The sequence below is a fragment of the Uranotaenia lowii genome, chromosome 2 (genome assembly GCF_029784155.1).
Source record: "Uranotaenia lowii strain MFRU-FL chromosome 2, ASM2978415v1, whole genome shotgun sequence".
Lineage (NCBI taxonomy): Eukaryota > Metazoa > Arthropoda > Insecta > Diptera > Culicidae > Uranotaenia > Uranotaenia lowii.
In genome coordinates, this window is record NC_073692.1 from 229,613,562 (window position 1) to 229,635,709 (window position 22,148).

The following is a 22,148-nucleotide window of genomic DNA, read 5'->3' on the forward strand; positions in this document are numbered from 1 at the left end:
GAGATTTATTTAAAGTTAATAAGTAACTCGATATGATTGGAGATGGTTTTTCTAAAAATAATTTAGTTTGGCGACACGTGTCCAACTCTTCCCAGTATCGTTCATGCTGGTTAGAGGACCAAGTTTGAATTTGGTTTCTGAACCAACATGGCGATATTGGGACAGCCGGCTCTGGTCCGTAAAATTCCTTTTCCGATCCAGCTCTAGCGAGTTCGTCGGCGCATTCGTTTCTAAAAATTCCCTTATGTACGGGTACCCATAGAAGGTTTAATCCATTGCCTTCAGCAAGTTCTTCGATTGCTTTCCGGCATGCGATTACCAGTTTTGATCTAGAACTGGAAGCACTAAGTGATTTGATAGCTGCTTGGCTATCTGAACAGAAATAAATTGTTCTGAACATAATTTTCTTTTGAAGTGCAATTTGCACTCCATACATAATAGCAGGCATGTCAAACTCGTTCAAGTGTGCGGGCCGCATTAAAAATTTTCTAAGACGTAGAGGGCCGCAGCCAAAATCAGTTAGAAAACATAATATATTAGTTTCGTGGAGATTAGATACAATAAAAGGGAATATAGTAATAAGTAAACTTGGAATGAAATTTCGCTTTACATTTTTTTTTGTAAGCTTTTAATGTTTAACATTCTTATATTATAATGGATTATATCTATTGCCCTGATATCAGGTTGAAGTTTATTGGTCACTGACACTTTCATTATTGATGATAAATTTTTATCAGATAACCTCAAACGATGAGGAGTTTTTGTAGCTTTCATTATGGAAAAAACTGCTCACATAGATAGCTACTTGCAAACATAGCAAGAATTCTGGCAACAAATTTCCGTAACTCAACGTAGCGTTCAGGCAAATAGATGTAAAATTTCGGTACAGCCGGTTGTACTCCATTTCCCCGAAAACCATTGCCCAGAATGAAAAATCGCCAGAATTTCAATCACCAGAAATCCACTTCCCCAGAATTTTTTTTTCCCAGAATGCACCATTTACCAGAATTTTTTTCCCAGAATGAACCATTTCCCAGAAAAAAATTTACCAGAATGAACCATTTCCCAGAGAAATTTTCGCCAGAATTGCCATTTCCCAGAAAATCGAATATATTTATCCAACCTGAAATTCAAAAAATTAAAATAGATTTTTCAACAAAAATTGGATTCTCATAATAGTATTCTTTTGCGGCAAAGCCGCAACCAACGAGGATGAAGAGGACGAGGCGGCACAAAGCCGCCGAAGCTCCCAAATCCGAGGTGGCCGCCGACCCGCCGTCGGAAGCGGCGGCCCTAAGACATTGGTCTAGGTCAGCCAGGGCTTCCTAGGTCTGTGTGAAAGCTAGGGGTGATTCCTTAGCCCCGTCCGTCACGCGACAGCGTGAAGGACAAAACGTCTTTCAAGTTCGAACGCGCAGCGTGAGGAGTCGGATACCAAAACGGTTTTTTAAAGGACCATGGTAAGCATTGAATCAATTAAAGTACCCAAACCATAAACAAAGCACAATATAATAAATTTAGTTGGAAAATTTCAAAGTTGTAGATTCATTTAAAAAATCATTTCGAAAAAATGAATTTCGAATCATATGAAATTTACAAGAATTCATTAGAAAAACAACAATAAAAATACTAGAGAAAAAAATCTGGGATTTGTGCCATTCTGAGAAATGTTCCATTCTGGGGATAAAAATTCTGGGAAATGGTCCATTCTGGGAAAAAAAAAATCTGGTAAATGGTGCATTTTGGGGAATTTTTTTCTGGGAAATGGTTCATTCTGGGGTTTGATTTCGGGTATTTGTCATTCTGGGAAAAATTTATTCTGGGCAATGGTTTTCGGGTAAATGGGATACAATCGGTACAGCCACTTCAATGTATTTCGCTTTTAATAAAGAATCGCACTGCAGCTCTATCAACTCTAGTTGCAAATTATCAGCAGAATTTTTAGGAGCAAACGAAAATGGAGATACAGTGAGGGGCAAAATAAAGTGTCCAAATTATTTTTTTATCATTTCTTTTATTTTTCTGGTTAAAATTCACCGAAAACACATCGTTTTTAAAATATTGTTTATTGTGTTCTTTTTAATTTTTGTTAATGTTGCGCTGGAAAAAAACAAAGTTTTTCTGATAGAAAAAAAAGTTAATATTCCAAAAAAACATGGGCAAAATAAAGTGTTCAACTCAAAAATCAATATAATTTCGATAAGTTTCCATCGCGAGGCCCCTCGAATTAGTTTGTTTTGTGTATTTTGACGTTTCATAAACAACTGGCTGGGCTCTGGAGTATTCAAACAGGTGTCTACATTCGAATAAGTTGTAAAATATGGAGAACGCATAAATTTCTGGTTCCATTCCGTTGTCTATCCGGAAACTGGTTGTTCGTGATGTGAATAACGGTCAAACGCACCGGGAAGTGGCCAAGCACTACGAAATCAGCAAGACAGCGGTATCAAAAATCATGAAGAAGATGAAAACGTTCGGATCGGAGATGGATCGCCCAGAAAGAGGACTGAAGCCCAAGACAGATGCCAGAACGGACAAGAAAATCATTCTTGAAGTGAAGAAAAACGCAATAATAAGGATCCGGCAGATACAGGAAGAGCTCCAGTTTTCGGTATTGCGTTGTACTGTCCGTCACCGCATCCATGCAAAGGAGTACCATAGAAAGATCGCAGTGAGAAGGCCTTTTATCAGCCAGGTGAACAAGGCTAAGCGGCTCAAGTTCGTCAAGGAACACGTCGATATACGGCTCGAGTACTGGAAAACATTGTTGTGGGCCGACGAATCCAAATTCGAGCTATTCAACCGGAAGAAGCGGGATCATATGTGGCGCAAGTCGGATGAGGAGCTCCAAGATCGCCTTATCCAAGGAACAGTCAAGCACGGAGGAGGTAACGTGATGGTGTGGGGGTGCTTTTCTTGGGGTGGGGTGGGCAATTTGGTAAAAATTGACGGAATCATGATAGCTGAGTCATATTCTAATATCCTGCGGGAAAACCTCGAGGTATACCTCATCAAGACGGGCCTCGAAGAGCGCTTCGTTTTACAGCAGAATAACGATCCGAAGCATACGGCCAATCCGATGAAGTCATTTTCCCGTTCCTGCCACATCTAACCCCTTGAATGGCCCCCACAAAGTACTGATCTGAACCCCATCGAAAATCTGTGGGCCTTCCCCGATGCTCTGATTGATAAGACTGGTGTGACAAATTAAAAATACTTATTTTGATGCCATGGAACATGCGTGGGAGGAACTCGACCCACAACACTTGCACAACCTTGTTGAAAGTATAACGAAGCACTTATAGGAGATGTTGAAGGTCGAAGGAGGCCATACCCATTATTAAATCGTACGTATTTACGAAATGATGCAGCCTCTTTTGATCTTTTCAGTTCTTGACACGTAGAGAAGTTCACAAGGTTTTCTTTGGAAATTTGGTTGATCCATAACTGTAACTTCGCCTGAAAGTTTTTCACATCATCACAAGCAGTTATGATATTAATTTCTTTTCCTTGAAGCTTTAAGTTCAAATCTGGCAGGTGGCCAGTGAGATCAACGTCAAATGCCAAATCCTGAACCCACTCGTCTGCTTGAAATTGTTCAACAGGTTCACCTTTCATTTCCAAAAATAATATTATTTCCTCTAGTAGCAAAAAAAATCTTTTAATATTTTGTGGCAGTAAAGCCAGCGTACTTCTGTGTAGAAGGGAATTTTGTGAAAATGTAAGACGGGGCTACGCGGGCCGCATTGAACAAGGCCGCGGGCCGCATGCGGCCCGCAAACCCCCAGTTTGACATGCCTGCATAATAGCATATAGCTCAGCCTGAAAGACTGTACAATATTTTCCTAGAGGTTGAGCATGTTCTATGTTCAACTCGTGACAGTAAATTCCTGCACCTGCACAGCCGTTTGATAATGAACCGTCAGTATAGAATACAATATGAGAGGACATTTGGTCCTCTACGAAACCTGATAACCATTCTTGAGGAGAAGGAAATTTGACTTTAAACCCCATGTAGGGAAAACTACTCGAGAGTGTTAAATCGTTTGGCGCTAGATTAAATTCGTTTAATCTAACTAATTCAGGCCACACATTTGTATGACTCGATGATCTTTCGATATTTCCTGACAGCCAGAGTCCAATTGCCTGTAGACGAAAAGCACATGAGAAGGCTTCCTGTTTTAGGAACAAGTGTAGAGGTTTGATAGGAAACAGAGCTTCTAGTGCTGCAGTAGGAGTTGTAGTGAACGATCCGGACATCCCTAAGAGACACATTCTTTGAAGGTGATTTAGTTTTGTCCGAACTGTTGCAACTTCTCCTTTCTGCCACCACACTAGACACCCATAAGCCAAAATTGGTCTTACTATTGTGGAGTAAATCCAGTGAATATGTTTGGGTTTGAGTCCCCAGTTTTTCCCGATTGCACGTCGGCATTGTCCGAAGGCCATGTATGCCTTTTTGATTCTGAATTCGATTTGATTTGACCAGTTTAATTTGGAGTCAAGAATGACACCCAAATATTTAACTTGATCAGACACGGTGATTTCGGAACCATAAAACAGCAGAGGCCGCACCCCGCGGGTGATACGTTTTTTAGTAAATAATACAATATTAGTTTTTAGAGGATTAACGCATAACACTGGACCATTGTAAGGTTTCTATCCCGTTTTCTGAATCTGGCTACGATTATTATTTCGTTTATCGGTTCCTATCTTATGAGGGCCGTATGGGCCTGCGGGCTTAATAGATAACCAACTACACGTTCCCGTGTAGCGTGTTTTTCTCGTATGCCAGAGTAAAGCAGTACTTGCCCAGTCTGTGTCTAATGTTCTCCAGTGTTAGGCCATCGGACTTGCTCAGTCTCAATATCTCTAGCTTGAGGCGGCTAGCTTCTTTAGCAAGTTGAGTCAGCTTACCTGGCTGGGAAAGGGTCAAAACATTCCAAGTTCCAATTCTAGTCCGTGTTTTCATGCTGAAAGTCGTTGCCAAAGTTCAAAATCGGTTATTTCTTCTCTCAGTTTTTGTGTTAACAGTTTTATCACCGCTGGTTTATGATTTTAATTTAATGATTAATCGGCAGTTTATGTAACAATTCAACAGATCGGGAGCACTAGGTTGTTAGCCGAAAGTCCTTATCCCGCGATGGGGCTGCCATCTTGGACTTAGCTGGCGGGAGCCGCATTTCATAAATTCAGCCGCTTGCTGCAAGACAGACGCTGTTTGAGCCGCCCCTGACCTGGAGAACAGACACTCGGTTGTTGTTGCACGCCGCCCCTGACAGAACAGACGCGTGCCGCCACCTTCTCAGTCTTCATGCGACGAAAGCATCCACTGGGGTTGGGTACCCGATCTCCACTTAGGTTACTCGCATTCCAGCCGGCACCACGGGGAGGTAGAGATAGGAGTTGTGAATAAGGGGTGATATTAGCAGGCTTCCTAAAAGTACGGCTTTGCTATGACAGCTTTTTTCTTGTCAAACAAACTGTCTCGGTTTTCCTTACCACTCGTTCGCTGCTGTACCGTCGGTAACGAATCGAAACGCATTCGAACAATCGGCTCAAATCTTGCGCGGCCGAAAATTTTGTGCTTTAAGCTGTAGCAAACCCAACCGGCAGTTCCGTTTCCATCCCTTCATGCCACCTATTTCGAAAACTATTTCACCCTAACTGGCGGCTGCAGGGCGTGACAGTTTTGGGCAGGACTGTTACGGATGACTGTCGAGCCCATACCGTACCCATGCCCAATCGTATGCGTTGCTGCTCGATTCGAATAGATCGAACTTGCCATCTATTCGAACCGAGCAGCAGCATACGACCGAGGCGTAACGCGATATGGGGTGCCGGTGCACCTTAGGCGAAAAGGGGAGGAGAGGCAAAAGGAAAAAGAAAATTCATACGTTTGTTGGAAATTAACTCGGCCCGAGCGTGGATGATAATCCAAAGCAAATCTCGGCTACAGTCGGACGGAGTTAGCAGTACTGTCATCAGATGGCGGCAACGTTACACAATTTGTCTATGTATCGTGTGACCAATATCTTTTAAATAAGTAGTCGTGAATCTCGTTTTTAAGCTTTTTTTCCTCAGATTTAAGCTTTTTTTGCCTTGAGAGCATAGGAGATGAAAGCTTAAATCTGAGGAAAAAAGCTTAAATCTGTCAAAAAAGGGGAAATCTGAAGGGAAATTTGAGAGATGTGCTCCATACGGTTTGAATATAATTGCCGGCCTCTGTGTACATCGCACGACCGCGCCTTTTAAAACTGTCGGGGAAGAAATATTCGAAAAGCTTTCATCGTGACGGATGTGCGACGTTCGCAGAATACTGTCATTCGGCAGTACTTTTCGGAAGCCTGGATATGAGCACTATGGGGTCTCGTGTTGCACATTATCCACCGTTTGCCAGCCACTGTGCAACGAAATAATTACTGTTGAATTGCCGGACCCTGTATATACCCGTTTCTGCGCATTCAGGACAGAGATTTGCTAAATAGGCAATAGATTTTTTCAACCTTTTCTATAGGTGTAGATGAAAGAAAAACACTTAGGCATTTCCATACTACCCAATAATATTTTTCGAAGAGTGATCGGGTTGTTAAAAATTCGGTTTTAGACAGTTGATTCGCGGTGATGTGATTGGAGAGTCATCCTCATTCATGATCTACATTTACGATGTGGTGGCTGTACATGGATTCCTTTGCGATTAAATATCTCGATTTGCGTACACATTTTTAAAGTGAACCTTATCCCAATTTAGTATGCGATGATTAAATTCTGACGCGTAAGCAGCTTCACTTGGTTCGTTGTTCCTGCTGATATCTACTGCGTTTTATGTTCCTTGATTCTGGTTCTAAATTTCCGTTAAGCACATAAAGCTTAGTTCTTTTAGAAATGGGACACTTTCTTTTGCTAATAGCTCGTTTACTAGTAATCGGACATTCAAAATTTTGACAGCATTTTGTTGCCTGTAAAAAGTACTTTCCGACCTATTTTTTCAAATTTTAAATTTTACGCGTTTTTGAGATATTTACGATGCAAGAGAAAATGAAAAAATAATTTTGCACAGTTTCATTCAAAATCCATCATAATCAAATTGATATCCGACAAACCCGTTGATTATTCAAAGAACTACTGTGTGTGAGTGGTGGAAAAGTATGGAAATACTGTCAAAAATGTCCACAAAGTTCAAATCAACCATTGGAGTGAAGCATATGATCGGTAACTTCGGCTAAGGGTCATCAGGGAAGTCAAGTCTCATACCAGCATTTTTAATTTTCAATAAGCAAAAAACTAAGGGTAGATCGCTGAAATTTCCAAAAAAAAAATTCTCCGATAAGCTGAAAGTGTTGCTTCTTAATGAGTCATTCAAACCTAAAAATTGTTTGCCAGATCCATAGCTCGTAAGCTGTATATCTGGTTCCGAGGCTATGGGACAGATGATTTCTGATGAACGACAAAACTTATGAAATACCCTCTTTTAAACAAATTTCAGCGTTTGAATCCTATACCACTTCTGCTCGTGGCAAGGTCCCGAGTATATTAAAGTATGTATTTGCTTATTATTTTGTATAAAATATAATGATTTGCCAAAATTCTGCTCCTGTGGAAAAAAACAACAATTTTCAAAACGAAAACTATGGTTTTTACTCTTTTCAAAAGCCTAAAAAGAGTAATCTTTTATTTACCCTTCGCAACCTACGATCTATACTAACCGATTATACTTTAAGTTCAATCTCCTCATAGTTTTACTTCGTTATTGCCAGATTTTGCCAGCAGAAATTCCATTGAAAACGCTCAAAAAGTGGCTCAAAAATAATCAAACTTGTTAGCTTCGAAACAGCTGTATCCACTAAAGTGGCCTCAGTTTCTTTTAAAAGAGAAGTATTGGTCCGAAAAGTATCAGAAATTGAAGGAGGGGGATGTAGCCACCTAAAATACAGATTAGACGAAGTATAAGTTAAAAAAACTGATCATTATCATGACTGAAAAAAGTGTGAGCTGGCCGAAGGGGGTTAAAGGTAAAGGTTTTTGAGATACACGCATTCGTAACTGTCCCATTTCTAAACGAACTAAGCTTTAGGAATCCATGTATTTCAACACATCAGAAACGCCACTTATGAATGAGGTTTACGCTGCAGTGACATCACCGCTTTTCAACTTGTTCAAACTGATTTTTTTAATAAACCGACCACCCTTCGACGAATACTGTTGGATTGTAATAGGACATCGTCCTATACATAGATGGGCATCATTGACCCCGAAATCAGTCGACAAAAAATCGTGAATTTAATTCCTTTTTCCGTTAGTAAGTTTCGTGTCCTGTAATATGTCGTGTGTTATTTCTGTAAAGATTCATTTTCATTCTTTTTTTTTAATTTCTCATTGCAGGAAGTCAAATACAACTGGACCGTGGCCATGGAGAGTGCCGTAGATTCTTCCTTCTTCTGGGGCTACCTGGTAACGCAGGTACCCGGAGGATTTCTCGCTTCCATGTTCCCAGCCAACCGAATTTTCGGTACTGCCATCGCCTGTTCCTCGTTCCTGAACCTTCTGGTTCCCGGTGCCATGATGCTGCACCCGACCGTCGTCATTCTGGTGCGAGTCCTTCAAGGTTTAGTTGAGGTAAGAGCTTGAAATGTTTTTCTATGGGTTGTAAATTCAATGTTTAATATTGACCACAGGGAGTAACGTACCCAGCTTGTCACGGTATCTGGCGCTTCTGGGCTCCTCCGCTGGAACGATCCCGGCTGGCTACGATGGCCTTCAGCGGTTCCTACGCCGGGGTGGTGATAGGAATGCCCATGTCCGGAATTCTAACCGGATGGATCAGCTGGCATGCTCCGTTCTACTTCTATGGGCTGATGGGCATCATCTGGTACTGCTTCTGGCTGTGGTTGTCCTTCGAAAAGCCCCGGCAGCATCCGACCATCACGGTTAAAGAAATGAAATACATCGAAAAGTCTCTGGGCGAGTCGGTAACGCTGCCGATGCCAACGATCGCCACGACGCCTTGGCGGGACATGGCCACTTCCATGCCGGTCTATGCAATCATAGTGGCCAACTTCTGCCGCTCCTGGAACTTCTACCTGTTGGTGCTGTACCAAAGCGCATATCTTAAGCATTCGTTTGATTTCAAAATTGAAGAGGTAAGATGACTCTTAGTCAGTATTAATCTCCGTATCTGATACCTGCTAATATTTTTTTTCTCCAGACTGGTATATTAGGAGCACTGCCACATCTGCTGATGACCATCATAGTTCCATTTGGCGGTATGTTGGCGGATTATTTGAGAAAATCTGGCATTATGACCACCACCACGGTTCGGAAGCTGTTCAATTGTGGCGGTTTCGGTTTAGAAGGGCTGTTCTTCCTGGTGGTAGCCCATGCCACTAGCTCTGTAAGTGTATTTAGTACTAGATAAATACTAAGGTAAAGCTTTGATTCGATGAAAAAAAAACTTTAATTGGACCGCTGATGGTTTTTCAACAATATTTTAACTAACCGAAAAAGAATGAACTTAAGTTTTTGGTTGAAGGTCAAATAGGTTGATTGATAAAAATCAATAAGTTAATTTTTTTCCATACTTGCTATCAGATTTTACAATACGCATTGTTTCACCTTATTTATTACATTACAAAATTTTTCAATGGTTCAAGATGTTTTCTTTATGTCGTCAAAGAAAATATTCGTGTGAAAAACAGGGCAGTTTTAGCTTAGCTTAACTTAGCATGATTAACTACTCGCATCCACGTTAAACCGTAAAATCAGAAATGTATGGTTATATCAAATGTATGCATTACTTGTTCAAAATCAAATTACGATATCAACCCCTTCGAGTTCCACGATTGCTGGTGTGGCTTGAAGAACAAGTTTCACATTGCAAATACATTCGATTAGGATTTATTTGTATGTAACCTGCCCTCTCATGTCCCTAGTTTATTTTTTTTTCTTCGATTATAGTCGTTTTACCATCTATATGGCATTCGCGACTTTATATCAACGTTGTAGTTGGCGGACAGTTATTGAAAAACTTATCCGGTACAACTGTGTTCGATGTTTACTCTTGGGCTCAAACTAGTTTAATTGAAATGGTTTCTTAAAAATTAAAAAGAAACATTAAGGAGCGGGCTCATCAGAAATTCCAAATAAAATGACAATCCCAGATGTTAGAGAAGTTCGCCAGAAAATCTGGTGCTTGAACCTTCGGAGATGGGATGGTTTACTTTCCGAAAGTTCCATTGGTTCCATCGCAAAAGTTTATCCAGTTTTCCTTCGTCTAGTTTCCAGATTTCGAAATATGTTTAAAATTTTGATGGCAGGAAAAAACGCCTTTGGGTGAAAAAACAGGGCAGTTTTATAAATTTACATCCAGAAATCAAACAAGGTCACATCAAATTTCTACATATGGCTTCCATATGTTTTTTCGACATTTTGAGCACCAAACACCTACGAAAGCTTTCAAATTTTAAAGTCGATTAAAAAATCAAGTTTTAACTTTGTATGGAAATTTGGGTGAAAACATGATTTTATAATTTTAATTAATGCAAAACATAAATCGTTTCAATATTAAAATTTTGAGTCTAAAAAACTAGTCAAAACTCAGTTGTTTTGTACTGATGCTGGCGTTTGGAATACTTTTTAGAAATGTTTTGGCCAAGTTTTTAGTGTGTTTGAATAAATTCTAGAAAAAAAACAAAAAATATTTTTTTGTTAAATAAATACAAATAAATTTCAAATAAATAATCATCATCATCATTCATCATTTAAGTGTGCACTTCTCAGAAAAAAGATTAAAATGTGTCAAAGATCTATAATATAATGCTTTTAGCTTGTTTATCAATTTTCTCAAACATCGTAAGTAAATTTAACTTCTCAAAAAAAAGTTAAAGGAGTATTCATTTTGCTCTTTTTCAAAATGAATCATGAATATATATATTCAAAATTCAAGTTCAAATGCTTTGCAGTCTTCAATAGAGTTGGTAAATAGATTGAAATCTTCAGTTTAAAATACTTAACTGAACAAAACTAAATTTTGGGATGTCAGAAATAAAAGTAATTTTGTCCATTCAATTTTCTAAAAATTGTAAAAATTATTTTTTTTCCAGAGTTTTGTATCTCTGATACAAAATTAAAAAAAAAAAAAATAATACAAGATTTTCCAAGCAAAATCTTTATCGTTTTTTTCGGGTTTTTACCACTTTGTGCCATTCTTCCCGCTAATTTGTATCGGTGAATGAATGAAGTATAATAAATATATTCAAACTCATTTTATATTTTAGGTTAGATACTTCATTCTTCTTCAGTTATCAATCATTGACTTCACTGTTTAATTTAAAACTTCTGTGCAAGAAGTGCTAGAAAAAATCTGACACAAAAATCGAGTTGAGGATCTCCGAAAATCAGTTTTTAAACATCGGCATGTGAAAAGTTGCCTAAATTTTATTTTTTCCCTTCTGAGTTTAAAACTATACCGTTATCAGTCGACTTTTTTCTCGTCATCACGGAAATCTCTCAAGTTGAACATTTTGGACATTTATTTGTTTTTTTTTTAAATAATAAATTCTAGATCCATTAACTGTCCAATAAAACACCTGTGAGTGAACATCGCTCGGTTGCAATGCATCGTCATACTATTATTGTAGAAACATTGGTTTGTTTATATCGACGACTCCTTTTCTTGACCTGGACGTGCCCTTCTAATGTAGAATCCCAGATTTGATTATGGAAACAATTTTTAAGTTCTTTGCAACTCTCTCGTTCATTTTTTTTTTCTAATTTCGATACATCAATTTTGCAAAACATTTAATATTGACAACCCTTTTGCCTGTCCTGTGACCCAAAATTTTAAACGACTCCTTTTTTTACCTCGATGGAAACATGAAATCAATTTTCTAGCCTTCAAAAATCTCGTAAACAAAATTTCGTATCAATTTGATGCATACTCATGACAATATTAAAAAACAGCGAACAACCAAAACGGATGACCCCTGATCCAAAACTTGATACCTAACATTTTTTGCCTTTCCTCAAAACTTCAATTTGCAAATTATCAACTCAATCCAACGTATTACAACGACACTAAAAACATTAAAACAGTGAGCACATAAAATGGACGATCCCTGACCCCAAATTGGAAAATCGAGATGAATTTTTCGTCACAAAAACTTCTATGTACAAAATTTCATGTCAATCCGATGCATACTCACGATAAAATCGCGAAAACATTGAAAAATTTATAAGGACGACCCCTTTTTTCCGACCCTCGATCAAAAATTGGACACATAAAATCAAAAGCTCTTCTCTCAAAACTCTCATGAGCAAAATTTCATCACAGTCTGATGCTTAATCACGACAATATCGCAAAAACGATGAACAATTGACATGGACGACACCTTTTTTCAACCCCTGACCCAAAAGTTGGAACCGGAAACCTTTTACCCCTTTTTTGAATTAATTGCGCAAATTTTCATGCCAATCCAATGTTTAATAACGACAATATCGCGAGAAGAGTGAACAGTTAATTTTGACGATCTCTTCGACCGACCCCTGATCTAAAATTTTATACCAGAAACGAACTGCCCGTCCCTTAAAACCCATGTGAGCAAATTTCCACTTCAATCCGATGCATAATAACGACAATACGCGAAAATACTGAACAGTTAATATGGACGACCCCTTTCGGCGACTCCTGTTACAAAGTTTGATACTTGAAATAGATTGCCCACCCTTAAAACCCCCCGTGTGCAAATTTTCATTTCAATCCAGTGAACCATAACATCAATATCACTAAAACAGTATGTGGGTTGTATGGACGACCCCTTTATCCGGCCCCTTACACAAAATCTGATTCATGAAATCAAATGCCCATGCCACATAACACCCATGTGCAAATGTTCATCTCAATCCGATGTTTAATAATAATTAATAACGTCAATATCGCTAAAACAACATTTGTGTTGAATTGACGACCCTTTCAGAAGCGGTCATCCGAAAATCTAAAAACATTTTTCATCATTCCTGGTCCTAATGAGCACCCATGCCAAATTTCAGCTCTCTTGCTCTTAAGGCGGCTGAGCCTGTTGAAGATAAACATACAAACGAACATACAAACGGAAATAACTTTTTATATATCGGTATCGAATTTTGAATACGGCGAATGCGCGAATGTGTCGAGAAAATATTATTTTGTTTCCTTTATTTCTCATAAACCAAAAATCTTTTAGATAACTTTGTATAATCAAATTGTAGGTCTTCGAACGTACTTTTTCACCCAGCATAACTCAGTTTGTTTACATTTGGCGCATTCGCCCTATTCAAACTTTGCTACCGATATATAGATTTCGATGTCTTACAACTTAAACCTGCTAATTTATAATTTTCCGTGCTAGAAAATTTTGGTGAAAAAATGATTTTCGTATTTTGTCTACCAGGTTAAAATATCGACTAAAGAGCTCAAGTTATAAATGTCATTTTATAAATGAAAATAATACAATTTTAGCTGAATAGTAGAAAATTTAAAAACAGCATTTCAATTTTCTATTTTTTTCTGAGCTTTTTCATATCAGCGCAAGGTTAACATAACGTTATTTTTTTAATTCTTATTTTGCAACTTTACATTCGAAAGCAAATTTTGAAGATAAGTTTTTGATAATCTTTACAATTAATTTAAAATTTGTTATAAAACTGTTAGGCCGGAACAAATTTTAAATCCTTCTTTTGTCACTCGGAGTTGGAACATCATCGCAAGGGGGGGGACAATAAAAAATAATGCGAAAAACAAATAAATTGGAATAAATCGCACGAAAGCTTATATGCAACAAAATAGCATACTCCATCATTGCACAAAACCTTTAAATCAAGTACTTTTTCAATAAAATCAAAATTAGAAAAGGTGGAAAAACTCCCATCTTCCAAAATTTGTATTTTGGTCTTGTAATCTTGCGGATATTTGAATTTTTTGTCGAAATTAACATAAAATACTTCAAACTTTATTTTTTCGCCCCTTCGGGTTTTTGGAAATTTCGAAGGGGGGGGGTTGACAAAAGAAGAAATTGATATTTGTTCCAGCCTTATTATTCTGTTATTATTGTCTGAATCAAGAATATCGTTTTGCTTTTTATCAATTTTAAAAGATTCTCATTGTAAATTGTGACCAAAGAACTTTTATTACAGATCCTTATTTATTTCTGAATTATGAAAAACATTCTGAACTCTAGAGCTTTTGAAACACTACTTTCATTGATTTGCTACTAAAAATCAAGCACACATCATAGATTTTTACCTTTTATTAAACTGAAATAAATTAAATGAAATTTTTACTCTTTGATTTTTTCTATGCAAATTTGAATTTTTGTTATCGAAGAGTTTTATTTTTCAAACAAAAATAAACTCTTCGATAAAAAAAAATTCTAATTTGCATAAAAAATTTATGAATAAAGTGAAAAAATGTTTTTTTTTTTATTGAAAGCCACATTATTCCCAGTTTTTTAAAGATTTTAAAGAAATAATTTTAAAATAATCATGAATCAAAGGATCAGTTTCTAATAGCACAAAGCAACAAAATTAATATTTTTCCTATGTGAAAAATATTTAGAGCTGTTTTTGATTGATTTGAAGTGCTGAAATATTCATTTAACTTTATATATCCGTTCTCGTTTCTAAGGTTCAAGGGTATCATTTGAAAATGGGTAAAAAATTCATTTAATAAAATTGTGTACTATTTGGAAAGAAAAGGAAACTTTTGCGAAAATTTTCAAAATTATTATTGAATTAATGGTCAACTTTCTCAATAATTGCCATTTCGACTCCTGAGAAAAAGATACATAGGTTTTCATTTTGATTTTAAATGCAATTTGATGCAATTTTAGAGAAATTCAAAATCAAAATGACGTTCGTAGTCTTCAACAAAGTTACTAAAGAAATTGAAATCTTTTGTATCAAAAAACTTTGAAAGCACTCTTGTGATGACAGAAATTGTTGTTATCAGTTAGATTTTCTAAAAAATGTTGAATTACTTTTAATTTGTAAAGTATTGTATCTCAGAAACTAGAAAATCTTGACAAAATCTGGATCCTTCACTCAATAAAAAATATTAAGAAAATATTTAAAGTTGGTTTACAGTTTTAATGCAGGTTAACTAGCTTAACCTGTTGTGCGTTGCAACACATTTATTTTGAGAAAGTTCACTATTGTTGGGAAAAAATGGTAGAAAATTTGACACTTACAGCACATTTTGAAAATTGTGCCATGCAAAAACATTTTGAACATCTGTGGCATTCAAATTTTTTTACAACACGTGTTGTATTTAAGCATGCTGTGATGCAAAAGTAGCAATAATTATATCACTAGAGTGACGCCAACTGTCAAAATTGGAATAGCGATGAACTGTCAGTGTCATTCCAAGCGAACAAATGACCTGTCAAATTTAGCCTTCTCAGGCTGAATTTGACCGAATTTGACAAGTCATTTGTTCATTTGGAATGACACTGACAGTTCATCGCTATTCCAATTTTGACAGTTGGCGTCACTCTTCTTATAGGCACTCTATATATCACATACGGCTGAAATAGAAACGGTGCTGTAAAAAAAATACAACGCCCAAAAGTCTTGAAAACATTTTTGCATGGTACAGTTTTCAAAATGTGCTACAAGTGTGAAAATTTCTACCACTGTTGCCGAACACGAGTGAACTTGCTTTGATAGAAAATTTAAAATTAATTTGTAAAGAATGACTTCGCTAGAGAACACATCATGTTCTTTGTTATGTGATTCATGGTATGTGATATATAATTTAATGTTTATTTTTTACTGATCATGTCCTCCAACCCCCTGGCAACTTTACAGTTCTGGCGAGTTTCGTGTGCCTGATTCAAAATCGCAGATGTCGCATGTGTACCGCTTGTTTACAAACTTTTCGAGCCATGCGTATGGAAAGGGCACATCATCAAATGGTGCGAATCAGGCAAATTCATAACTTTCGAATGAATGAAAAAAAGATTCAACCGGAATTATTATACACATTCTATAATATACCTATTTATTTGTTGTAAAGGAACAGTTTTTCCATAAAACAGGAAATGTTCTGCTATAATGTGAAAGTTTTGCCATTCTGAAATTTTCATATGTACCGAAGTTTATGAAAATCACTTGATGATTGTTGGGGTAATGTTTTGTTTTACATTTTTTGTTCACAATAGTTTCGGTGGAAGGGATACTTGTTCCAAAAAACTGTGGTATATCATTGGATTGTTTTGATCAGTCCAGAAGTTTTAAAACTAATAAATGACACACAGATTTACGTCTGTGAGTCGTTTGCATCGATTAAACTTTTGAAAACAGATCGTTTTTACATATAACTGAGCTAATAATTTTTATATTCGAATCATTTTTTTTTTTTAACTTGTTGAATCAATTGCATTTAATATGCGTCAATATGCGTCCTTCCGACATGTTAAGTCGCTTGATTTTCGGTTTGACAGAACCAGAGAACCAGAAAAAAGTGGCACACGCGATTTGTATGGGAAACGTCAAGTTGCCAGGGGGTTGATGTCCTCTATATGGAAGCGCTGCCGAATTTGGGTGATGGTTTTCCATTAGTGCAAGTGGGATGCAGCTAAAATTTCACCCAACTTTTGACAGATCTTACGGGTTTTTCTTAAGGAGAGAAAGAATAACTTTTCGATTCCATCGCCCATTGTAATTTACTAATTAAGATTAATCACCGTGATTTTTTGTTGAATTTAATTTTACGGCTTAATTGTTTAATTTTCGTGTTCTCTTAGTCAAAACATTTCAAGATTATGAAAATTATAAATGGATAGAAGAAGATTAGAAAAACAAATTACAGGTGTTTAAAATGAGCGGGTAGAAAAATTTTTAAGGAAGCATTTTCGCCACATATTTAACTTTTGTTCAAGCACGGATCAACTATTTTGAAATGTAAAAATCGGATAGGGTTAGACTCAACCCTGTCCGATTCTAACATTTCAAAATAGTTGATCCGTGCTTGAACAAAAGTTAAGTACGTGGTGAAAATGCTTCTTAAAAAATTTTCTACCCGCTCATTTTGAACACCCGTAATGTTTCTTCTAATCTGCTTCTACTCGTCTATAATTTTGAAATCTTAAAGTGTTCTCACTAAAAGAACATAACATTCACAGATAAGGCCGTAAAATTAATTTCAAATTTTCATTTACGATACATATATTTTTTTTCTTAAATTCAAATATGCGTTTCTCAATTGCTCCAAGTTATTCGTTTTTTATCTTATTATCTGTATCTGAGCTTCCAAATCCGAGTACATTCATTTTTTTGTGCATTCTATGAACTGATTTTTTTAACGCAAAAATAGAATTCTCTTTACGAAATCATATAAATCTTTTATTCCTCGAACATTTATAAGTGCATAAGGTTTCTTGCGAAGTTCCTGATGAATTAGTTTTTATAAAATGTTAAAACACATTCTAACAAACACTAATAAGTTTCACATTTGGTTATTTTGAAATCAACATATAAAATGATTACGATGAACTTGAATTTGAAACACAAAATAGGGTGAACATAGAAAAAAATCAGGAATTAATAATAAAATCAAATTTCACACCAATTCTTCAAACTTGTTCGTAGCGTAAATGTATGTTATTTTCCTTAGTTGTGACGTTCAAGTGAGAGCTTATCAGTTTTGCATATTGTAAATTAAATTTCATTCAAAATTGTAATTTGTTGAAAATTTTTTTTTCTCTATCGTTGAATCATTTCAAATATTCGGTTTGTTCAATTCGAGTGACTAAGATAAGAAAAAAATCAAACATTTAAATTGTATCATAAGTTTCGTTTCAAGTTGAGAATGATGAAGCTTAACTGACTTTATAAACTGCTGATGGCGTTCAACGTAGTTTAGTCAAATTTTGTTATGTTGTGTATGTGTATATGTTAATCAAACAATCCATATTAATGACCACTGTTTGTGTTAGAGATAAATTTAAGAAAAACTAAAAAAACCATGACAAAATTGAAAATTTGCCTATTTTTCTGAAAATGTCGGTCCTTGTATTTAGGTGTAAAGTCTTAAACTAACCATCATCGTTTTTATTATTTTTAGAAAAAAAGCTCGGTAGAAAAGAGGAAATACAAAATATAAATAAATATTTACTACTGAAAAAGTACTGATATTAAGTTATTTAGCCCATGTGGTTAAGCAAATTTTGAAAAACGGAAAAAGTAACAATAAAGTTTTTCGTTAAGCTAAAGTGGGTTGTACTCATAAAACTAATATGAATTTTTCGGCTAAAAAAAACTGGGGGTTTTGAAGTTTAACATAAAATAAATAGAATGGAAAATTTGAATTAAATTTAAATATTCCACCATAACGGCAATTTGAGTATCTTCTTTTGTTTGATAAACATTCCCACGGTGAGGAATTTTTTGAAAATTTAAAGGTATACCGACTACCGATAAGTATTAAATTTTAATAGAAGTTCTAGTTTTTTTTTGTGTATTTTGTGGCGGTTTTTCCCGCTTGGAAGGGGGAGTTATCACCCCGATCACCACCCCTCCTCATATGACCGCGTATTAGTATAGAGTATGCTTGAAGATCCCTAAACTATCCTTTAGATAAATACAAAATCAATTGAAATCAAGCATCAAGTTTCATAGTCTAACTTACTTTTATCCAATTACGAATTCAGTCCACAGCCATCTCCAAAGTTTCAACTATTAATTAATTTTAAACTTTTGCAAAATTTCCTTCTTTTCCGCAGATGGGTGCCGTGACAGCCCTCACCTTGGGCGTTGCCTTCAGCGGTTTCGCCATATCCGGGTACAACGTCAATCATCTGGACATCGCGCCCCGCTACGCCAGTATCCTGATGGGCATGTCCAACGGCATCGGAACCATCGCCGGGCTGATATGCCCGATTGCGATTGACCATCTCACGAGGGGACAGGTAAATTTTTATAAGAAAAATTACTAAATATCATCACTTTTAAAATTAACTTTAGAATTTCTCTTACCACCACTTTATGGTAAACATATTTCTGAAAAAAAAAACTGATTGATGATTATGTTATTCATATTCACATTGAAGATTACTTATGGTATTTGAACTGAATCAAAGCAATCGAAAGATTCCTTTTAATTCAACCACGGTAAATGAAAAGTTCATATACCAGTATTTCGATAGCAACTTACTACCTTCTTCAGTGAACGTTTTCGATTGATGATTCACTGAAGAAGGTAGTAAGTTGCTATCGAAATACTGGTATATGAACTTTTTATTTTGTAATTGTAATTGTAATTGTTTCTTTATTCAGTGACGATAACCTTTTTGTAAAATTACATTGTATCAGGTCAAGGAGATTTCAGTGGGAAAGCAAATAGAACAATGGAATGAATAAACACTATTTTAAGCTAACAATGAATTTAAAACTAATCAAACAAAAACAAGTATTGGAGGTAATTTAAATTAACAAAGGAGACGAAACGAAAAAAAAGGTGACTATTGCAGCAAGAGTTTGTATGTGGTTTTGAATGTGTCATATGAGGGCTTTTCTTTGACGGAGATAGGCGTTCCATTCCAGAGCGACGCCCCAAAAACAAGCACGCTTTTCCTTCCAGATGTACCATGCCTCGGAATGATGAAACATTGGGTCCTCTCTTGACGTCCTCTTTGCAGATGTTGGGTAACATATTTTGGTAGAATGTTGTGATAAGCTTGTCGCATAAAGCAGCATATTCGGAGTTGATAGTTGGAGTCCAGCTCGTGACCAAGGATGAGTTTCCGAACGCGTTGAGTCGAGTCTCTGCCCCGGAGGTTGAAAACAAACCGTACAGCTGACTTAAAACACATATTTAGTCGCTTCCTGAGAGCGGCTGCTAATCCAGGATAATAGATAATGTCGCAGTAAGTCAGCAAAGGAACTATCACGGATTGAACCAGTTTGAGGCGAGTAGGTCGAGATAGTACGGAAGAGAAACGACGAAAGGTTCTGAGGGTACCAAAAACCTTTGCTACGACGTCATTCACTTGCTGGGTCCATGAGAGGTTGACGTCCATGTAAATTCCAAGGTTCTTGACTGCGGTTGAAAGTGGTACAACTTCTCCTCTAAAAACTACTGCCACGTTCGGCACAATTGTTCCGGTTTTACTGAACACAATGGCTTGGGTCTTTTTCGGGTTCGGTACAAGACAGTTGTTATTGGACCATTCCACGATTCTTGTCAGATCTTGATTAACTTGCTCGATGAGGTGGTCTACTTCGCCAATAGAGCCAGAGATGTAGAGCTGTAAATCATCTGCGTAGAGATGGTATTGGCATTTCATCAAAGCGATCGGTAGACTATTGATGTACAGGCAGAAAAGAAGCGCACTTAGACAAGAACCCTGTGGAGTGCCATCGATGAGCTCTCGGTCAGTTGACAGGCTCGTACCAAGACGTACAATTTGTGAACGACTGTTCAAAAAGGATGATATGAGGTCTGAAGCTTCGCTTGTAAAGAAAAACTCGTTTTCTAATTTACTTCTTAATAGGCGATGATTGACGCAGTTGAACGCCAGAGAGAAGTCGACAAGCACCATGACTGTACAATCTCCTTTATCTAGACCGCTATAAATGTCATGGGTAACCTTTGCGAGTGCGGTAGTGGTGCTGAAATTTTTTCTGTACCCAGACTGATGCTCAGCAAGAAGAGGAGGTGTAGAACAATCAAGATAATCAGTTATCTGGGAAAGCATGACTTTTTCGAAAATTTTCGATATTGCTGGTAACACACTGATAGGGCGATAGTCTTTGGGTTGAGCGGGAGCAGAAATCTTAGGGATAGGAGTAATAAGAGCCTTTTTCCAGATATCAGGGAATGATTTAGTATCGACTATGGAGTTGAAAAGTTCACAAAGGATGGGAAACACAAAAGGACACAGGAGTTTCACAAACGAAATAGGAATCTCGTCGGTACCAGTAGCGTTAGAATGTATGTCGTATATTTTGCGACTGATTTCACCAGCATTAGTGTGATGAAAGCTAAAAGTTGGTCTACGATCGACGTGGTTTTGTACCGGTGTTGGATGATAAGTACTGATAGGTGGTAGCATCTGTCTGTGACCTTCAGAGAAGAATGTATTCAGTTCTTCAACGTTCCCTTCGATACAGGAAGGGTTGTCTTTAGGGTTGTTATGTACACCTTCCCGTTTAAGATTACTCCACAAGGTTTTAGATGGAAGTTTGTTACCGTGGTTGAATTAAAAGGAATCTTTCGATTGCTTTGATTCAGTTGAATCATTCAACCAAGTAGGCTCACAAACACAACAGAGTTATGGTATTTGAAATTTTTATCGGAAAAAGTCAGATCACTAAATTTTGCAATGAGTGGTTTGGTTATCTGTCTCTTCAAGTAAACTTGACGCTCGGAAGCACTCGAAGAGCTACATCGCTCAGGGGGAGCATTTGCTCCCCAAATTTTCCTCCCCTTCAAAGGACCAGAAAAATGAGCAAAACTCCGCCTTTATTTTATCGTAACCTACCGTGGCGCCGCACCGGGGCTATGAATAGCAAATTTCCACCAGCCATACGCTTTCCATTTCCTGTCGACTTTGGCCGACGGCTTTTTGTTCCTGATAGAGATGTTCACCCTCTCTCAGTTGAAGCATCAAGCAAGAAGTGCTAAATTAAATTTGTTATGACGTTTTACGCTTGATGATTTTTAACAATAAATCACGGCTCGCAATCGTCTGGAAAACATTCTATTTTCTTCCCTCCACCGCCATCGGTAGGATATTGGGATGGAAATGTTTTGCGTACCAAACTTGCTGACTTTGTAACATCGGAACGATGTTTTGGCTTTCATTTTTGTTTTTCAGATCTTTACCGTTGCCATAGGAGATAATCGAAAAAGACAAAATGTAATGGAGTGAAGGTAACCAGTTTGTGTGAAATATTCTATGTGGTTATTTTTAATTTTGAGGAATTTGATAATTAATATTAACTCATTTAAAAAATTCGAACTCTCTGTTGCACTCTGTGTGCACTTAAAATTACTTTTAAAGAAGATCGTATCTGAAAAATATATATTTCACTCACTCTTATAGAGGAAAACATGTACGTAGGTATACAGGTTTTTAATTCCATCCAATGAAAAAAAAAAAACATAGGATTTATTC

The 22,148-nt window shown here is 36.8% G+C and overlaps 1 protein-coding gene across 1 annotated transcript in view; it reads left to right on the forward strand.

The window, feature by feature from the left end:
* The window catches only part of LOC129747230 (vesicular glutamate transporter 1), a 174,965-nt gene that overhangs the window by 148,547 nt on the left and 4,270 nt on the right, over positions 1 to 22,148 (forward strand). Inside the window, exons 4-7 of the mRNA XM_055741326.1 lie at positions 8,383 to 8,616; positions 8,676 to 9,140; positions 9,206 to 9,391; positions 18,753 to 18,938. Of these exons, the coding sequence (XP_055597301.1) occupies positions 8,383 to 8,616; positions 8,676 to 9,140; positions 9,206 to 9,391; positions 18,753 to 18,938 (1,071 nt within the window). The remainder of the gene's footprint in view (positions 1 to 8,382; positions 8,617 to 8,675; positions 9,141 to 9,205; positions 9,392 to 18,752; positions 18,939 to 22,148) is intronic.